The 22,366-nt window shown below is 37.6% G+C and overlaps 1 protein-coding gene across 1 annotated transcript in view; it reads right to left on the reverse strand.

Moving 5' to 3' along the window:
- Positions 1-290: 290 nt before the first annotated feature.
- Dchs2 (dachsous cadherin-related 2) overlaps positions 291-22,366 on the reverse strand; it is a 246,551-nt gene continuing 224,475 nt past the window's right edge. The window contains exons 17-20 of the mRNA XM_074041332.1: positions 11,634-11,764; positions 9,224-9,510; positions 8,213-8,345; positions 291-6,454 (exon numbers count right to left, since the gene is read on the reverse strand). Coding sequence (XP_073897433.1) covers positions 3,852-6,454; positions 8,213-8,345; positions 9,224-9,510; positions 11,634-11,764 — 3,154 coding nt within the window. The 3' untranslated portion in view covers positions 291-3,851. The remainder of the gene's footprint in view (positions 6,455-8,212; positions 8,346-9,223; positions 9,511-11,633; positions 11,765-22,366) is intronic.

Genomic DNA, 22,366 nt, shown 5'->3' on the forward strand with positions numbered 1-22,366 from the left:
TGATGATGAAATCACAACCACTGAGCAGCAGTACTCATTTTTTGGAAAAAGATTAGCCATCAGAAAAAAAAAAAAGGTCCAAAATTCTGTATTCTGTCCCACATGCCTGTGAACTTCCATTTACTTGGTATTATATGTTCAAAGTCAACTACTTAATCCTGTGCCACATTCAGTGCCAAAGTCATGGGGAGTGGGAAATAAGGTAAGATAATGACTCCTACTGTTTCTTTCTGAAATTTGTATCCCTTCCCCCCCGCCAAAAAAACTCAAAGACAAAATAAATGCACATTTTCATAGTCAAGTGTATTTTAGTTCATTATCACCCAAATTTAGTTTTACAACTTAATAAATTTAAATTGTCAGACAATGGAAGGACCAATTTGGAAGGAACAGAAAGGAAGCAGGAAAAAAGAGATTCCTCAAAAGGATGAACTTGTAAAGGGTGAATGACTCAGTAAGATCTTCACACAATAAGCATTACTTTTTAACTGGGTGTAGTCAGCACTTGAGAGTTTGAGCCCAGCCTGGGACTCTGCCTGGAAAAGCCTACAAAGAAAACAAAATTAACTTTTAAAAGTCCTCACCCTTCCACCTTCTTGCATTTCTAATCTGTGTTCTAGATTCTTCCATTTCAGATTTAATCCTCTATTTTCTCTTCTGTCTCTTACTCTGCCTTTCTCCTTGTCTCCCTTCCCTCTCTCCATGTCTTCTTTCTCTCCCTCCATGTCTACAATGGGCAGAAACTCACAGTGACACCTGGTTTAGGTCTTAAGCAAAGCTTCTGCAGCTTGGCCCACCCTGAAAGCTCTCCTGTACAGGGTAGACTCCCACTCTCAATCACCCAGCCTCGACTGAACAGATGGCTCTGTACTTTCCAGCTAGAGTAAAACATACCATGAAAATAAACTCAACAGGCTTATCATTCATACCATACGAGCATCATCTTAGCCATATTCACTCCATTATTTCATTGCTTTGAAGTGGGTCATTAGATTAGATCCTTAGGTCTATTTGCTTTTTTAAAAACTTAAAGTTCAGGTATATATACAATGGCAAAAGAAAACAAAAGAAACAAAGTGCATATTTGGACAGAACTTTAAAAATAATTAATTTTCATCCCTATCATGCCTAGAAAACATAGCCAGGAGAACTCCCCATAAAGGTGCTGACACAAACCCTGTCCCAATTGGACATCTGACATGGACAAAATGTGCATACCTGGAGGATGCCAGTAGTGGGTAACACATTCTAATATTTTTAAACACAGTGAAATGATCAAATCCCTAAAGATACAGCATTTTCCCTTTTATTTGCCCAAGAATCTGTTTTGGAAGCCAATTCAATGATTACCACTAGGACATGGAATTTTGATATCCATTTGGTATTGATTTACACCAGTATTTTTAAGGCTGCCAATAAGAAAGTCCAGAATTTCAGGCAGCCAAAATTCCACAAGAGACAACTGTCTTTTATTTTATAGCTTATGAATTTGGGGCTTAATATGATTTTCCACTAACAAGTTCTGTACCCCCTCCAGAGTGCTAAAGCCAGTGTAGAGACCAGCAAAGTAACACAGAACATATGAGGCAAGTTAATACTAAACTTGAAGGCAAACTGTAGAAATTACATTGTAGAAATTAGGAAAAAAGCACTCTAATTGAAAGGGCTGACATATGATTTATTACAAACACTTAAGCACCATGTTCACATTTTTTTTTCACCATCAACCCCGCTTGTGGCAGTCATTTGGTGGTGAAAGTAGTGTTAATAAAGCCATCAATTAAAGATCCACTAACTATTGGTACAGAATTCTAAATACTTCATGTCTTCTGTTTTTATGAAATAGTTAAAAAATACAGAATCGTGTTCAATAGTAAATCACAGGCAAATAACTTAGGGAAGTGTTAGATGGATAACTCAAAATTTTAAGTATAAGTAAATGAAGAACCTGTGCACCTAAAAAAACAACAAAATATTCTTGGTTTCCAGAAATAATTCTGTTGCAAAATGAAACTTTCACACATGGTAAGAAAAAAATGTTATAGAATTTCTTTCTCTGCACCACACAATCTTCTGAAAAGAGTTGAAGAGACAATAAATATTAAAACACTAAAATAACTGGGTGTGTTTTTACAAAAGTCATGAAATTTCTTCCCCAGATGTCAAGAAGAAAAGCAGAAACATGGATCAGTGCTGTGATAGTTATATGTTCCACACCTAAAAGACTTTCCCTAGGATTCCAGGCTTGTCTAAAACCTTCATGTTTCATACACTTATTAATGTGAGTTTACACAAATGTTCTCAATTTGAGTCAACAAAGATATATAGTAATATATAACATCAGTATAGGAAGACATCAAGTTATTTATCTACAAAGCTAGACATCAAACATTGCACCTGCAATGTTTTTCAGTGAAGAGAAATTATCTCACATAATTTCACCGATTAAGCACCTGGAAAAAAACAAAAAGGAAGTATTTTTGTAGCAGAATCCCACCACCACCTCCTAAAAAAACTGTGCAGACACTCTTGAGATTTCTTGTAGGAATTCCTAAACTGTTATCCTAAATCCTGGCCATTGTGCCAACCAGAAGAGGATGACAACCATAAGAGGATAATTACAGACCCATCGTCACCATGATGCACTCTGTCTTCCTGACAGGGAGGCATCTTTAATGGACTCTCAGGTTCATCAAAGGGAAGGGCTCCATGTGAGCACCAGACAACCACTGACTACTCTATCTCTAAAATAAGAACTATACAAAAACAGAATTATTTTCACCATGTTTCCAAACTGGCTTACATAATGACAATTACAGCTTAATGTGAGTATGAGAGAGTGGAAGAAGAATTTCTGACATCCGTTCTTAACTTTTATAGTAGAAATTTTTATATAAAAAAAACTTCATTTAAAAATATATCACTAAATTACTCTGAAATTTAGAATTAGCTAATAACATAATTTTATCTACACAAACTTTAAAAATGGATATTGAGTGGATAAATTCATACTGCAAATTACTATACCTAGAAGAAAATCAAATGAAGAAATTTCTATAAATTAAACTTTGAGGTTTTATGTCTGTATCCAAGTTCTGTGAAAAGAAAGAGCATTGAAGAAAAAAATTATCATTTGCAGAGAAGGAAAGCCAAGCTATTATGTGTCAGGTAGCAGGCACCCACATAACTATTGCTACTATTGATCCTGGCATTTCATCTCATTTAATCAGGGATACTTTTGTTTCACCCTCCTGGTATAGAGTTATGACAAGTTTCAGTCTTAATTTTTCATTAGATTTCCCAAAGACACTACTTTAAAGTTCAAATAATGGCTCAAGGAGGGTATACAGGGAAAACAGAGAAATACATCTTTAAAAGTATCAGTTCCATGGACTGTCACTTTGACTTAAAACTTGAGTTGACCTCTCCTGATTTCTCCTGTGTTACTTTCTGTCCTAAAGTCCTTCTCCATCCTGCCATTACATTTTTGGTTTAGGTATATCATCAGCAGTAACATGACCAAGGTATCTTATGTTTTATTTTCATATAAATGTTTTGGCAGTCAGTAAAGTTCATTGTGTCTTTTGGAAATCTAATCATACAGAAAACCAGGTATAGCAGAATATATAGTAACTGATATATACAAATCTAAGTCCTGAGAGCAAAACATAAAGGCTAAAAGAAGAAATAACTTCTTATTAAGGCAGAAGAAATTCAAGAAAATTAAATGGGAGGTTTAAAAGACCCTGGCTAAATGAGGTCATTCACTTTTAGGTAAGAATGAAACCAATCCAGAGGAAGTTGCTCAAGAATGTTTGTTGAGCCATTTGTGGCTGATGGTGAGTAATTAGTTAGATTTGAACTTCATCTTCTTTCAGTTCACAACACGTACCACTCCCTTGTGTCTCTAATAATTCTCCATCTGACAATAGTGGCGACCTGGCAGGGGTCTGCATAGTCAACAGGGAAAGAGATGGGGAAAAGTTGGGGGTCATGGCTTCTGGCAGGGAACCACCATGGTAGAGAAGGGGGGAGCGGGGGTATTTCTGAAGTACCTGCCCCAGGGCTACAGCTGGCATTCTTGGTGGAATTGCTTTAATTCCAGGCTGGGCTACTGCTGTTATCAGAGGTGGTGGAAAAACAAAAGACTTCTCTTTTGGAATACCAGGCATAGGTAAATGTTCATCCTTCAGTTTTGCAATGTCATTAAATACTGACGCAAGAGGTTGGAACTTGGGTTCCCAGTTGAGGAGACAATCCCACGTATAGTTTCCCCTAACATTATGCTCAGAGGTTATCTGAGCTGAAAAAGCCCCACATCTTGTTTCTTGATCACCTGAAATAAACTCTTTCCCGCCATCAGCCAGGACACCTTTTGTGTCTCGCTTCTGCAGAGCCTGGGGAAGCACATTACGTTGAACATAGATGGCACTGCAGCCTTTGCCTCCATCTCCTCCTTCAAATGTGTGACTGGCTTCTGCTGCTTCAGTACTGGCCATCACATCGGTTTCCCCAGACAGGCAGGAGAGCTGGTCTGAGTCCCTGGGGATCCCTGAGTCTGGCACCCTGGACCCCTGATCACTCAGAGGCGAGTCTGAGTCCTTTCTGTAAGGATGTTCATTTATCCTCTGGATTTCCTTATCTTCTGCAGTTTCTCCTTCCACAGAACAGTGGCCACTGGAATTTGAGTGCCTATACATGTTGGCAATGTCCTTTTCCATGATGCTTATTAAGCCCAACCATTCGGGCATGGCACCCCTGGGCCCTGCCTCCTCCCTGCACTCCTTTACCTCCTGGAGCATTGTGGCTTCTCCTATCAGCCTCAGATCAACATCTAAAGAGGGTGACATCTTCTTCTCTTCATAACAATGTAGCGTGTTTTTTTGTTTATATCTTAAAATCAGTGCAATCAGAATGCAGATGAGTAACAGAAACATTAAAGAGGAGACAGTGAGGCTGAGGGAGAAGCTGTCCACAGATATTGTGGCACTGTTTCCTTCCGAGGACAAGGACACATTGACAAACACGCTGCAGGATGTGAACTTGGAGCCTGGTTTGGGGCTTTGAGCAATTATTTTCATTTCAAAGGTGTCTTCTTTGCTTACTTGACTGTTTATTAGGGGAGGGTCTCTAATCCAGTAAATGTTACCATTGGTTTTGTTTATTGAAAAGAAAGGAGATGAAGTCCCAAGGGAGTAAAAAATGACCCCATCCACACCAGCGTCTGCATCCGAGGCTTCTACTCTACCAATCAGCTGTCTTCCTTGATTCTTTTCTGGGAGGTTGAAAAAGTATTGATCTTGAGTGAAAACAGGTTCAAATTCATCTATCCCTTCAACATCTATCCAGACTATTAAGGAGGCTGTTGAACCACCTCTGTCTTTGGCCTGAACTGTGAGGCAGTACTTATTGACACTTTCATAGTCAAGGATTTGTTTAGCATAGATGTCACCTGTTAAAGAGTCAATGACGAAGAGATCCCGAGCAGGAGGAATTCCATGGGCGACAAGACAGGGTGATAAAATAGAATAGGTCACTTCTCCATATGGTCCTGCATCAAAATCCAAAGCACTTACAGAACATATGGTGGAGCGGACAGGCAGATTTTCCGGAACAACACAACTCAAGCTTGAGAACATGAACTGAGGAGTGTGGTCATTATCGTCTAAGACATTGATAAACACAACTGCAAAAGAAAAGTACTTCTTTTCTTCATCAGAAGCTTGGACAGTTAAAGTAAATTTTATTGTTTCTTCATAATCCAGAGGTTTCACCAAATAAAGGACTCCAGTTTTTTCTTCTAAGTGAAAATGTTCCTTCTCATTTCCAGAGATAATGCTATAGACGGTTTCTGCGTGGGACCCCAAGTCAAGGTCATTTGCTGAGACCACAGTAATGTAGCTCCCTAGAGGAGTACTTTCTTTGACATGGGCTTGATATTCCAGACTGCTGAATTTGGGCGGACTATCATTGACATCAAGTACTTGTATGGATATGACAGCTGTGGAACTGAGTGGAGGGCAGCCAAGGTCCGATGCCAGTATGACAAGCTGATGGCTGGCAATGGTTTCTCTGTCCAGACTGTGAAGCAACACAAGAGAACCAACTTGCTTAAAAGGATATTCTGAGTGAATCAAATGAGTTTCCACGTGGAAGTAGTCCTGTGGATCACCACTGACGATGAAATATTCAACATGTATGTTTTCGAGCGTCCAGTCGTGGTCAACAGTTGAAAATGTGATGACTGTGCTTCCTACCTGAGTGTCTTCACTCAAGCTGAGATTATAGTACTCTGTAGCAAACTCAGGGGCATGATTGTTCATATCTCGGATTTCTATTTCTACTAATGTGAGAGCCCTAAGGTCAGGAATTCCACCATCACTGGCTTCAACAAGAAGTCGGATTGTTGATATTTTATCCAGAAGTGATACAGGATTGACAGTAAATATGGTGCCTAAAAAACAAGACACAGAGTGTCAATGTTGTGAAATTAAATGTTCATGATCCATTTAATCAGCAAATACTTACTGAATATTTAAATGGATTTAGTTATTTGCTGATGTGTTGAGTTACAACCAAAAGTAAGTTCAAATGGAAATTTTAAACTATTTTATTTACATTTTTATAGCACTGAAGATCCAGAAGTAATTCTCATGGCATTCATCTGAAATGTACATGCCACTTGGGGGTGCTTTTGCCACAGGTTTTTTCTGAATTTTATTTTTGCATACTCAGTTGTTCCACTACTATTCTTTAAAGGAAATATATTTATGTTTGAAAATTTTATACTTTCCTACCATAAACACATGTATAGGGATATTCTGGCAGTAAGATACTTATTCTAAGCTAGGTATGGTGACAAATGCCTGTAACCCCACTTAACTCAGGAGGCTGGGCAAGAGGATCAAAAGTTTGAGGCAAGACAGACTAAATAGCAAGACCCTGTCTCAAAATTAACAAGTTTTTAAAAGGCTGTGAAAGTAGCTCAGTGGTAGAACACTTGCCTAGCATGTGTGACTCCCTGGGTTCAATCCCCAGTACCACAAACAACTTTTTAAAGATATTTGCTCTGGAAATACTGGTTGATGCTCACTCTAACCCAATGAAAGCAGTAAAAATAGCAGAGTTGTGCCTGCTGCTCATGGTTAATTCAATGAGTGAAGTTTCCCCTTAATGGTAAAATATATTTAATACATGATATTCTATTAAATACAGAAACATATAATTTTGTAAACATGTATGTAAAATGTGTTTTAAGTATGACACTGAAAAGAATGCTGAATGCTGAGATTTAAATACCACATTTCAATTAGAGTCACATTATGAGCTAAACTGACTTGATAACATAACCAATTTCTTCCTTTACAACTCTTTGTGGGCCTCACTCTGATATTTTCAAACTAAATTCTTCTCTCAGGTAATCCTGAGGTTAATATTTAACTCAGCTGTCACTTGTTAGAATGATGCAACAATGGTGGGTAAAGGGAACACACATTATGACACATCCCAGGCCTGTTCTGTTCTTTTCTAGGACATTTTATTGAATTTAGCTTTGACGGTCCACTCACGGTTACACTTTCCTTACACACTGCTGAACTGTTCTAATCTGGAATCACTTGTCTGAATGCATTTCACAACCACAAATGTCCTGTTCTCTGATAAAAATGCAAAGAGCCTTAGAAGAAATCAAATAAATCAGAGCACCACAATGGTTTCTGTCTAGCTGAGATGGATGCTTGAATCATTTCCACTTTTTGATTATCGTTGTCCTTATGGACTATATAATGCTATTTCTGAGCACTTTTGCACTTGGCTTAGAAAAACAGCTTCCAGACTATAATAACGTGAAATCCTCAGTACTGAATTAATTCTTTTAACATTACTTTGATTCTTGTTGAGTCCTGGAATAATGATTTAAACTGTGCTTAGTTGGGCACATGAACTGGGGATTTACTCATTGGGGTCTCTGAATTTCTGGTATTTACCAGCGTTTACCCATCTTTTGCTTTCCACCCATTGAGACACTGGAGAAGAGAACAAACATTGGTGTCTGGCACTGCAGGGTTTGACATGAAGATAAGTAAGAAGGGGATGCCTATAATTCCAGGGAGTGACAGTAGGGGACTTTTTTAGGAGCATTCAAAAGGATTATTTCATGTTTCTACCCCATAACTCAAACCTGTGAGACTCTAAAGCACTATAAATAACTCACCATTCACAGGATCGATGGAAAATTCCTTAGACGAGGAAAGGATTCTGTAAGAAATGTTCTCACTGCTTTCTACATCTGTGGCTGACACAGTCAACACTGAGTACCCCAGAGGCACTGATTCAGGAATGGCAACCTGAGGAAAAAGAGGGAAAAGGACATCACACTTAAAGGTAAAGTTATTTTTACCACAGGGCCAGAACATGAGGTCATTCTATTCATTTTGACTACAGAAACCACACAAGACAACCTGCATTTCATAGACATATTAATGTATAGAGTTGACACATTAAAACATATAATATATAAATAGTTCCTAGATTCAGGAAAATGAATTTTATTCACCTTTGGTTTTTATGAAAATTTTTCTTCTGAAATGATTTCTGTGCAGCAAGATAGTACAATCACTCACACATTACTACATCGGCACACCGTGTAAGTCAAGCAAATGCCCACAGAGGATCAATGGCAATGTGAGTAGCCCTGCTTGGCTGATTCTTGAATCTTGCATTTGCTCCCTTCACGAGTTCATTTTCAAATCCTTAGGGAACACTTTTACCTCCTTATTTCTGCAAACATGTTCTGTGCCCTAAAATTTAAAATCTCCACTCTATAGATGTGCACACTACTTGTTGCTGTAAAATATTAATCTGTGTATTCTAAAAATATGCCTAGGAAAGAATCTTACCAAATAAATCTCAGATAATCTAAACTTCCCAGTCTTATCTGTGGCTCTTTAAATATTAGGCAAGTTCCAATTGTTATGAACTGAACAACAACCCCATAAAAAAAACTAGGAAAACTAATGACCTACCTACTTATTCAATTGAGTTGAATGAGACACTACATGTATCTGTAGTGTCCACCATATTAAGGGTAAAGCCTGCCACATTAACTTAGCACTAAAAACAGTAAATACGTCTGCCTCCATGAGAGTGCCAGAAATGGAAGGCTGACATCAACTCTCTGTTCTTCCACTTTTGACAGTGGTCTCAGCACCTCTTTAAACGTTACCTGATAGAAATCTTGAGAAAACACTGGTGGGTTGTCATTGGCGTCCAACACACAGACAAGGAGGGATCCCTCCGTGTGGTGCACTGAGTCAGACACTTGGATTGCCAGCTCGTATTCAGTAGCTTCTTCAAAATCCAATGTTTCCACCAACATTACCACCCCAGTGCTCTGATCCATCAAGAACTTAGTTCCAGGACTGCTCTCTTTGGCAAAACTGAAGGTGAAAGTTGGATTTGTATCCATGTCATGAACTGACACCCGAGACACAACTGCACCAGGCAAAGAATCTGAAATAGTCATGACCGATGTCAGCCTCCATTAAAATTCATCCCGTGAAAGACATTTCTTTAATAGTTCAATCCAAGTATTTTCATTTCAAGTCCAACGTGATTTACTCTTTCTTGGCATGATTTCTCATACAAGGCTCATTATAAACTAAACAAAAACTCTGAAGAATTTATGAGCCTAATAAAAGTAAAAATTGACCATGGAGTAGGAAATTGAAAAGCAGGGTATATTCAATTTTTATATTATATATTTTTCTATCATATGATTACAATACAATTCCAGACTCAAGAGACCTTCTAAGTGCTTATCTGTCCTGTTTAGTTTCTATATCAAAATCATATCTTAAACTGGTGGAGTGGATCAAGCAGTAAGAGCACCTATCTAGCAGACATGAGGACCTGAATTCAAACCCCAGTGCCACCTCCAAAATCATATATTCTTAGGGTACGTGGCTGTGAAGAATAATATTACTCAAAACATTAATACAAAACACAAAATTTTGAAAAGCAAGTTAGCTTTGAATGAAAATATTCAGATATGGATGTTAAAATTAGTATCTATTTCTTTGTATTTATTTTCACAGAGTTATTTCTTCTGGAGAGGTGCATACACTCCCTCTCTAAAATTTGATTCTCAAAATTACTAATAGTATAGAAAAACAAAATATACATAGTGCTAGTGACAAAAGCAAGAAAGCAAATCTCTAATGTTACAACAAAAAAATCACAGGATAGATGACACAACCCATGTCTCGTGCACATGCATTTCCAGCCTAACACCCATGAAGGAATCTTTGTGTTTAAGCTTCTGGTATGGTGTAAGTGGAAAGAAAGTGCCCAGATACTCAGAATGTTCCACTGTATACAAGCCTCTTAATTTTCAGTTTTAGGCATTCTTAAGAGGCACCAAACACATCTTTCCCCATCCAGTGTGTTTTGATTTCTGCAGTTCATTCTTGGGCTATATTTATACTGGGCACATAGTTGTATTTTAACACCATTGCTTGTGCTGAGGATTGGACTTGCTATCAAATCAAATGAAAATATATGAAATAAGGGAGAGGCAAAATTGAGGATTTTTTTGTTTTTTACAAATAAAAGAATCTAATACTTTAAAATATCTCTATGCATAGAGATTTCTCTGTGAGGAGTGATGTAGGTAGAAGAATTGCCATCTGAGATCAGCTCCAGGCCAAAGTATAAGACCCCATCTCAAAAATAATCAACATAACAGAGCTGGAGGTGTGGCTCAAGTGGTAGAGAGCCTGACTAGTAAGTGCAAAGCCCTGAGTTCAAACCCCACTATTTCAAAAGAAAGGGGGAAAACAGGAAGGCAAGTGAGGGCCACCATTGTTTTCAACTTTAAGCAGAGATGAGTTGGGTTCCACCAATGCAGCCATTGACCATGGAAAATTTAGGATTCACAAATTATGGGATAAAACAATTAACATTAATTGGTCTGTCACTACAACCTTCACATTTTTAAACTCTACAATTAGTGTGGTACACATAGATTTGGTATTTAAGAAATGTCCACACAAGGGTTGGTCATGGTGGCTCACACCTATAATCTCAGTTACATGGGAGGCATAGATGGGGAGGATCTTGGTCCAAGGCCAAACAGGGAAAAAAATTAACAAGACCCCACTTCAAAAAATAAGCTGGGAGTAGTGGCAAATGCCTGTCATTCCAGCTACATGGGAGGTAGAGGTAGGAGGACTGTGGTCTAGGCTGATCTGGTACTAAAGCAAAAGGGACTGGGAGTATGGCTCAAGTGACAGTATGCCTGCCTAGCAAGTGTGAGGCTATGAGTTCAATCCCAAGTAGCACCAAAAAATAAAATAAAATAAAAAAAAGTCTACACTTAAAAAGATGACGTGAGGGATGGCAGTTGAAAGATGGGGGTGTGGCCTCCTCCGTGATCTGAAGGCAAATCCTAGTTTTAGCACTTAACGCCTTTTGATATTTGAATCTCTTTGTCACCATCCTCTTTCTATCCTTTAAAATGAAGATAAAATTACTTGGCTTGCATGGCTATTGAGGTCTTATATAGCATCTGGCTGAAAAAAAATGATAAATGATATTAGACAAGTTAAACCACATCTCCAAATTGTCACACTTACTTTCTGCAATTTTTACTGCATCCAAGGAGAGAAAGGCAGGGGCGTTGTCATTTATATTGGTCACTTGTATCTTGACCATAGTCATATCAGAAAGCCTGGGAATCCCTCTATCTGTGGCTTGCACAATCAAGCTGGTTTGGAAAAGAATCAGGGAATGTTTTATACAATCCAGGAATTTTTAAAAAACATAAATATAAATATCTAGTTGAAAACTGAAAAATGAGCTGACTAGCTACTTTTATTTCTCCTTAGACTTTTTCTGAATTTATTTCATAAGAATGGAAGTTTGACAGTTATTTATTTTTGACATGTTTAGAGAACCAAATCCAGCAAGCTGCCTGGGGTCATGAAACATTAATGTCAAAATGAATGAGCCAGTTCTGGGAGATAGACTGCAAATTTTAATCCTGTCCTACTAGGAACAACCTAAACAATAAAAACTCCAGCACCTATACTTTGGATAGGTAGACTGCCCACACCCTTCTATGCACTCTGTGGATATGGATACCAATTTCTATTTCATCATATCCACAAAACCTGGGGCCATTAAAAGATTCTTTTGTACTGATATATTTCAGTGATTGGCTAAGACTGTAGAGTAGAGGTAAAAAGCCATAACCTGAAAGAATTTAATCCAGTGACTCGAATAATGCTATAATTAGCTTCTCCATCAACCAAGCTACAAATTTTAGCACATCTGGGCACAATGATGCATGCCTATAATCCTAGCTACTAAGGAGGCAAAGATGGGGAAGACTGTGGTTTGAGACCAGCCCAGGCAAAAAGTCCAAGAGACCCCCATGTTAACGAATGGCTAGATGCAGTGATTGTGCCTGTCATCCCAGCTACACAGGGAAGCAAAAAGAGGATGACTGTGGTCCAGGCCAGCCCTGGCATAACACGAGACTCTATCTCAAATAACCAGCACAACAAGGCCTGGCAGAGTGACTCGAGTGGTAGAGCACCCTTTAGTTCAACTCCCAAGACAGCTAAAAAAATCAACTTCTCCCTTCCAACATCCAACTGATTACTTTGAAAGTCTGGTTGATTTTATAACCCAAACGTCTCTTGGATTAGTGTTCCTCTCCAGTTCACCCCTATCTTCAGATCCTAAAGTGAATGGTCAGCCATTCCACTTTGTCCAAGACTGAATAATTTCCTAGTATGAGGGGTCTTTAGTGTTTTTTAAGACTAGGACATGAGATTTTCAGCACGAAATCCAGGAAAGTCCTGGGCATGTTGGTCCCTGTGGCCTCAGCCAACCTCCCATCCCTTTCATCTGGATTGCTATGTATTGCATTTTTTATTGCAAAGACTCACCTGGAGTACTTGACTTACCCTACTGAGTGTCTCACCTATTCCTATCCATCTCCCACACTGCAACTCAACTGCTTGATCTAAAACACTAATTTGAAAACTTGCTCCTTTAGTTAAACCTTTCCTTGGCTCTCCATCTCCATGTCAAAGCTGTCCAAACCCAGACCATGTACACATGACCTTCTGCATCCTGACTTCTGCCTGGAATCCCTGTCCTTACACTCGGTTGGTTCCTTTGAAAGCTTGCATCTAATATCTGATTGGGGTTCCCCTTAGCTATTCCCATAGCACCCTCAATTCTTCTGCCATGACATTCATCACTTTTGGTTGGTTTGCCTCTTAAGTAAGTTTCTTGATAGCAGGTGCTACCTTATTTTCTTTTCTTTAATAAGTGTTGAGCACTGGTTTCTCAAGATTTACCCAAGATCACACATCTATTATATAACAAAGACAGAACACCCTCGTGTATAATAATTAGCTTATTTTCACTTCCCTCTGAGCACTATGGAGTCCAGGGAGTACGCAGCTGAGCAATAAAATGAGATGCCAATCAGAAGACAGTCTCTATTTCAGCGGTGGTATTCATTTTAGCCAGTTGTATAGACTACTTTTATGAAACAGTCTTGAAAATGGACACACTTTCTTTTCTGTTATTCACACCTTTTAAAGGCCTTTTCTTTTTCCAATTCTAAATTTTAAAAATGATGGAAAAAAAAGCATCAAACTCTCTTGGTTCGAACTCCACTTGAAAGCAAATGATCACTGTTCATCTGTCATTCCTGAAGCCCACAGGCTGCTGCCTTCTTCTACCTTAGCAGGGTTGGGATCTCAACAGAACAATAACTTGAATGTCACAGGCCTGTAGTAGGAACAATTCCACATGGAATCATGATTTTGTGAACATGACCATCAGTTAGGTACACACCCCACCATGTTATCTAAAATCTCAGTCAAGACATCAAAGTTATGCCTTCATTAAAGACATAACCACCCTTACTTTTGTAATGTCTCCACCTCAAGGATTCTATGCAATATCTATGGCAGGTGAAAAAAATGAGATTCTTTCATAAATGGTATTTGATTTCAAAATAAAATTGTAAGAAAAAGGCTTCTCAATGAAGAAAAAGTGGAGAAAAAGTGAAAAATTATGAAAGTACATCTGTAGAGATTTTATTCACAGGGTCTGTGAGACCTCAAACCATCTCTGAAGGCTCCTTGGCAGTCCCTGTGAAGCTATTGGTTGTAACCCGTCCAATTGGCTTCATGTTACAAACTGCTGCCCTAATTACAGACCAGCAAAGACTATAAATGAAACTGACCAGATGTAGAACAGTCCCATTCTAAGTTCAAAGCACATTTTCCTTATTCTCCCAAGTGTGGAAGCTTCTTTCACCATGATCTACTTAAAATGAGGCCTTTGACCAGGCAGGATCTGGCGTGATTACATTAAAATACTGAAGTTGTTGGCAAAGAACTTTTCAAAGACTGTCTCTCAACTGTATCTCAAATGTCTACCAAGAATTTTTTGTTCTTTCTGAAATTCTAAGAAAAATTAAAATATCGGCCAACATCAGAAACGCCTGTGAGAAGAAATGTGACTTCTGGTGAAAGATGGTAGATTGATTTCTCAAGTTTATCTTCTCTTCTTCCCAATTCTGCTAACATGATAGCAAGGAAATTTCAAGTAAATGTAAGCTAAAAAAGGAAATGGGATCAGGTATTCATGGGTGAAATGGGTGAGAAGTATCAAAATTTCAAGAAGATATACGAGATTAAAAATCAGAAATTAAGGGCATTCAGAAACTACAACACCAAACGTGACCATAATGCAAATTATGGATTTGGGTGATAACTATGCGTTAATGGGGCATCATTAATTGTAAGAAATGTACTACTCTATTGGGGAGTAGTAAAAATGAGGAGGCTGGGCATCTGTGGGGGCTCTGCAATGTATGGGATAGATCTATATCTTCCTGTCACTTTCACTGTGAACCTGTAACTGCTCTAAAAACAAAGTCTCTTAAAAATACATTTAGAGGAAGATAAGGATGAGTGAGGAGCAACTTCGTGTAAACAAGGAGAGGGACTCAAGATATGGCAGAGAGTGGGATACAGTACTGAGCTAGAGACAGGAAGACTACTTCATGCCCCAGTCCAGAAGCATCCAGTCCTTCTTGCCCTCTGCTCTGCACTCCCAGGTAAAAGCCTGAAGTTCACACTTTGAATAAGTAACACTGAGGGAGTTTTCTGGGAGAAATAAAAGTCCCCCTCAAAAATTGAAATTAAGGAAATATCCCAGAGAAATAAAACAATAAATATAAACCACAAAAAAAAAAACAAGAAATGGAAAGTAGGAAAAAATATATATAATTACCAAACGATCCATCAAGAAAATCCAATACATGGATAGGACTGACATCTATTGAATACCTATAGGATAGGATCTAGGAAAAAGGAACAAAGCAAAAACACAAAAACCCTAAGAAAAAAACAAACACACAAATAAAAAAAGAGGGTAGGACATTATCAATGAAATAATGCAGGAAAATAAAAAGAAACACATCTCTTTAACAGAACTGAGTATTCAGCACAAGAAGAGACTCACATCAAAGCATATAATGAGATTTCTAAATATAATGTAAAAAAGGAATAACCTAAAAACTTCCAAAAAGCAGGGGAAGAATCATAAAAGTGAAGGAATTAGAACTGTATCAGACTCCTCAGCTGCAACCCTAGAAAAAAAGAGCAATGCCTTCAAAATTCTTAAAGATATTTTCAACTTTGATTGTCTAAATCACATGTGAGAATACAATGCAGGCATTTTCAGAGTTTGCTCTACAAAGCTACTGGAAGAGAACATTAAAAAAAAAAACATGAGACTTTGGATCCATGAGCCTAGCCTTGGAGAGAAGTAAACCAAAGTCATGGGATGTCAGCCTTGCAGTGCTCAGTGAGCCAAACCATCCATTCAGGACAAGAAGGGTGCAAAGTAGTATGAATGATGTCCTCAAGGAAAAAAGAGGACTTGATAGAATATTTGATGAGAGGCATGTGGAAGGAAAAACATAGGTGAGATGACAGAGCCAATGGCATATTTGTAAGAAATTAAGTACTAACAAGGACATATCAAATTGGGCAAGCAAAAGAGAATGGTAATTATTAACTCAAGGGAGATGGGACAATGTATGAAAGGAAATAAAATCATACAGTAGGACCTGGCTGTGAAACAAACATTTGCATAGTCATATAATGTGAACACTGATTATTGAGTCAATGAAAACCTATGGTATGAACATGGAGATCTTGAGTCTTAGAAGGTAATGGATGTTGAACATTATAAAAGAAAGGTGCCATTATTATAAAAGAAATGTACTCCAAAGGCCCATGTATAAAGGCTTGGTCCCTGGCCTGTGACACTCTTGGGATATGATGGAACCTTTAGAGGTGGGCCTAAAAGAAGGAAGTGAGACTACTGGGAGTATACCCTTTAAGGGACTATTGGAATCCCAGTCCCTTCCTTTCTGTGTCTCTTTCACTTCCTCACCACCACAAGGCAAAGGACTTTGTTCCATGTACTCCCACAATGATGTTCTGCCTCACCACAGGCCCAAAACAATGGACCAATCAACAATGGACTGATACCTCTAAAACTGAACCATAAATCAATCTTCCCCCCTTATAAGTTAATTATCTCACATATTTTGTCACAGCAATGGAAAGCTGACTAATATAGAACTTATGGGATAATGTTTAAAATTATAAAGGCATATTGGTGTTTATAAAAATAGAGAAAACTAGTTAAATGTGTCTGCTTCTAGAGGGCTTTAGTGTTGTGAGGTGAAACAATGATTACTGACTTTAATCCAAGTCTACTGATATTCTCCCCTGTTTGATTTTTAAAATATATAGATATATGCATCATTTTAATAACAAAATTTAATCAGAGAATATATTTAACAGATCAAAATTTTTATTCTGCATCTATCTATTGAGTACTTCTTTTTGTCTACACACGTCAAAGTCATGCCCATGTTGGAAGAACACCTGACTGTCACAACCGAATCCGATTCATTACCACCCTATGATATTCTTTTCTTTCAACATGACATTACTGAAAAAGTAGTCTGTCATAATTGTCTCTGCTTCCTATTGTGTTCACTCTGCAACCCACTAAATCTGCTTTCTGTCACTTTAATGGGTCTCCACACAAAGGTCTCTTCCAAGTTGTGAACATAAACATTATAAACCTTCAAAGACTTACTTAACCTTGTTTGAAAAGGAAAAGAAATTCCAGATCACAATGGTATTTGTTGAGAAGTCTCTAGAGGACATAACCCTGCCACGTGAACCATGTGAATCTCTTGGCCTTCACTCAAGAACAGACAGACACAAGGGTAGAAAGCCCTTGCATTCTGGTCAGTGCACAAAAAGCACTGTTGTTGGGACACTAGTCAAAGAAGGCAAAAGTTTATTTAAGTTTAAATAAAATACTTTTTATTGAAGTTTATAGACACTCTCTAAGATAATAGCTAATGTCAATGAAGTATTTGTTGTTTGATCTCCCAAAACTTCTGGTGTTTGTAAAACATTTGTTAAAAGAAATTGTATCTGCTTACTTAATCCACTGAATATTTTTGTTAATGAAAATCAATCAACTTAAATGTTAAATTAACAGCTGCATATTAATTAACCTACAACTCTAATATTGACTAAGTTATCTTATTAAAAATCAGGTTGGGACCAGCTTATTCCTTGCACAAATTTTAAAATGAGGAAGTTCTAGAAACTCTAATCCAAACACATTTAGAAGCCTTGTTCTTTCACATATACAACCTCTACCTTTGACTTCCATGTCACCATCTTTTTCTGGCTTTTCATATTCCTTGAGTCTGTTTTGTAGTTCTTATTGCTCTGCCTGGCCCTCAGAGGACAATAAATTAGCACTCTGAAATTCTCAGTTCCCATGGTCATCCTAGGTAGTTTCTTTTTACATTAAGCCCCTGGATAAATCCCAACTTTAAATCTTCACAAAGACCACTTTTCTGAGTTTCAGGTCATTATATTCATTTTCCCAAGAGGAACCTTCACTTTTGCTCTTGCACTGTCTCTTTAGGATCAACTTGCATAGAATAAAAATAATAATCCTCATCTATTCCTCTCTTTCCAATGTAGAAATATCAGAGCCATTTTTTATCTTTTTCTCCATTGAATAATTTCAAATTGTCATCAACTTCCTATGGAACACATAGCTGAATCAACTTTTAACATGTCCCTGCTATAGTTTGAATCTATAATGTCCTCCAAAGGCCCCATGGTAAAGGCTTGGTCCCCAGTCCATGGTGCTACTGGGAAGTGGCAGAAACTTTAAGAAGTAGGGCCTCCTAGGAGATCTTAGGTCATGGGGTATGTCCTTGAAAGAGACTGATGCCAGCCCTTTTTTTTGTTTCTCTCACAGTCAAAGTAAGCATTCAGTGAAGAGTTTACTATTACTTGAGTATTGTTTCAGCAAAGAATTACTCTTCCATCTTGAATATTTATGCTGGAGAAGTTGAATTTTAAACATCTATATTAATAATAAGTTGCCTAGGATTTTTTGCTCATTTTTATTTAAAGTCCCTCAAAAGATTAAGAATTAGGGCCCTAATGTGAATTCCCATTGCCAATTTAAACCATGATAAGTGTCTCCACATCAGTTATTAGCCAAGTAGTTGGAAACAGTGACTCAAATTCCACTTGTGTATGTTCACATTTAACCACATACTATTTCACAATTGCAAGCTGGGGTTTATTTGTTCATGTTATTGAAACTTTTAACTTTTTTCTAGGAAGCACTAATAATGGCCACTCACATGGGCTAAAATCATGTTTTAGCATTAAGTAGTTTGTATCATTTGCTAAACAACTTTACCTCTTTGAGTTTAATTTCTTCATTGTGAAAATAATCTCCATCATAAGAACTCAATTAGAAAACAAAGGCAAAACAAGAATCCTAGAAATGGCTATTATAGTTATTATTAATATGCTCTCTGCCATGGTTTACTGGGATTCAATTATTAAGTTCCCTGAGAACAAGAACTATATCATTTGTCTTTGTATCCCCAAACTCCTGCTTAGTAAATAGTTTTCATAAATCTAGATTTCTCAGTCAGAGAGAACTTAATACTTATTTTATAATTTGTCATTTTTCCACTGAGTTTTCTTAAATGTGTCCTCTTCTGAAAACTAAAATAATTTGGTACATTTATAGTTAGTGGAATTGTAACTGACACTATTTGATTTCCTCATTTTACATTTTAAAACAAAGGGATAGAATTGGGAACATTTCCCTTCACAAGACAAAATAGTAATACTTCAAAAGTAAAGAAAGGTTGAAAGCTAAAGGACATCATTTGCAAAGCACGCACTAAAGGGGTAGCCGACCATGGAAGAAGTTATCCTACATTTTTCATTGCCTTAACTATCAAGAAAAATGCTGAAGAAAATTGAAGCCATTTGGTGGGCAGGGCTGGGAGTGGGTGTGCAGAAAGCCTGGAGAGGCAGGAAGCTTACAATACTCCCTTGTTTGGTGATGCTAGAGGCTGTGTGTGTGTGTGTGTGTGTGTGTGTACGCATGTGTGTGTGTATAGCTGGGGGCGGGGTGGATTCAACTTGTCTCAGCTTTTGCTTCTCCCAACCTGGAGTTAAATTCTTCATAGGGCATTGGAGAAAGCCATTTTTACATAGCAGGACCAATTTAAATGTTGAGAACATAAAAACTATGACGCAAATGGGAAAAAGTTGAAAGTTAGATATAATTGTTAATTAGGCTCTGCTGAATAAGAACACTGTAACAGAAAGTCATTATAGTTAGAAAATGCTTAGTTCCTGGAACATAGCAGACTGTCAATAGTCTTTGAAACTGTGATCACTCAACTAGCACTTAGGCTGAGATTTCCCTTGTCATCCATGGAGAGGGAAAACACTTCGTGCTTAAAATTACTATAGAACAATGCAGCAGGAATAGGTATTTACAATCATATTTATAATTAAGTACAATAATTAATTACAATAAAATATTACTAAATATCTCTAGTAGTAATGTAGGGTAAGGTCTTAAAACTTTAAAAAATACTTTTGAAGCAGTATTTTGAAATATATTGAACAAATAAAAAAACAAAACAGTTAATTAAACTTTTGTTTGCAGGATTTTTTATAGAGGTTAATTACTCCAATCCACCGTAACATGTTCCACTGTAACTAGCTCTCATTGCTTAACCACAAGAAAATATTGTACTTTTCTCACAGGGCAGTATTGACATAGTCCTTGGGTACCTGTCTCCCTAAACAGGAGGGGTGCCCCATAGCTTGTATGGTGGAAATCAGATGACTCAGGATCAGAATTCCTGGTTTTAGGTCCAAATTTGATCCCTAAATCATATTGTGACCTAGAGCAAGCCACTGTATGTCTATTGCCTTATTAATAAATAATATGTTCACCTTAACTTCTTTGGGCGGGGTGTGAAGATTGAATGAAATATGGTACCCCTACTCCATAGTTTTGCTTTCCACAGTTTAAATTACCCACAGTAAGTGGGGAATGTAAGTGGGGAATGCTGTGTAAGCACTATATGATGCCATGTTATTTCTTTCATATATTTCAGAGCTCTGTAGTCAGTCAAACTGTAGGTAATCTAAAAATGTTAAATGGAAAGTGTTAGAAATAAACAATTCATAATTTTAATTGTGTGCTATTATGAGTAGCATGATGAAATCTCATACTGCCCTACTCTGCCCAAGAGGTGAATCATCCCTTTGTCCAGTGTATCCACGCTGTATGTATCACCAGCCCTTTAGTGACTTAGTAGTCATCCCAGTTATCAGATCAACTAACCATTGCAGTATAGTAGTGCTTGTGTTTAAGTAACTCTTACTTTACTTACTAGTGACCCAAAGGCACAACATCAGTGATACAAAGGAGGCACGGGCATAAAGCACGGAAGGACAAATCAGTGAAGTAATGCTGCCTGTATTTAGGAAAAAGCATTGTATAGACAGGATTCAGTACTAAGGTTCTATTCTTCACCAGGGGTCTTGGAATATACCCCACAGATGTGGGGACTACTGTACTCTTCATGCAAGGCTTCTTTGAAAAACATAAAAATATGACATAAATATAAAGAATAGAACAATGAAAGAAGAAAGGCAAACTGTTTTGCTATTTCTCCAAAGACAAATGAGGTTAACATCTTCTTCTAAAAGTATTTCAAGAACAGAAATACTTCTGTTGAGCTTTCCCTCAACAGTCATGCTGTATAAGCAGTTGGTACTTTCTTAATGTAGTCATATATTCTAGAGCTCTGTCTTCATCAGCAAATACAAGTAATACCTTTTTTTTAAGTTTTAGCAAGGATTTATTTCAATATAACAGGACAAAGTATAGACAAGCTGTGGGGAAGAGGTAAAGAAATATTTCCTGTCCCCTAACCAGGAAATGGGAGAAAAGACTCCTACCTTTTCTTTTTTAAAAATCAGTTTCATGGTATTCCATGAAAGGGTTGGACCATCATTCTTTTAGTAGTATCCATTCATGTACTTTTACAATTTTTTGCTTTATAAATTGGGATGTCATAAATCCTCTGAATGTAAGTTTAGACTGACTTTTAAAAATACCTAGAAGACCTATGACACTATTACTGTCTCTTATAGAATTCTGCATAAGGCTAGCACATCTAGATGCCATGCCAAAAAAAAAAAATCAATGTTGAATGTGTGCTTTTAATAAGTTCATTTCTGTTTAGAACACAGTACTGCAAGAAGGACCCTAATGAAAAGGTTGTGCTTTCATACACAACTAAGAATGAAAAATTAAAAAGAGGGTTTGGTATGGTATTTCACATCTGTCATCCCAGCTGTGGATGGGGAGGCAGAGGAAGGACAACAGCTGTCCAAGACTGGCCCCCAGCAAGACTCTATCTAAAAGATAACTAAAATAGGAATAGAGGGCTGGGGGTGTGGTTCTGTGCTTGCCTAGCAAGTACAAGGTCCTGAGTTCAATCTCCAGGACCATCAAAAAAAATTACAAAGAAATGTAGTTCAGTCTTCACTGACTGTGAAAAGAGTGAGAATAAACATTTGAAGAGGGCAACTATAGTTCAGGTAAGCATTTCATAGACATTGTCATGTCTCTCACTGAGTGTTTAGCAATATCACAAATGCATAAAATCTTAAAGCTACTCCAATCACTTTTTCTAAGAGCAAATAATTTGCGAAAGCAAATATTTCTAAGACTATTTTAACGTGTCAAAAAGGGTGACAGTAATTTGTATCAAAGGAAAAGTACATTTCACATCTCAGTTTACACAACAGGAAGCTGAACCCAAAGTGGCAGTGTTGAGAGAGACAAAGCAGAGCAGCTGATCACATGGATGGGGTCCTGG

This window comes from Castor canadensis, chromosome 9, assembly GCF_047511655.1.
Source record: "Castor canadensis chromosome 9, mCasCan1.hap1v2, whole genome shotgun sequence".
Taxonomy (NCBI): Eukaryota; Metazoa; Chordata; class Mammalia; order Rodentia; family Castoridae; genus Castor; species Castor canadensis.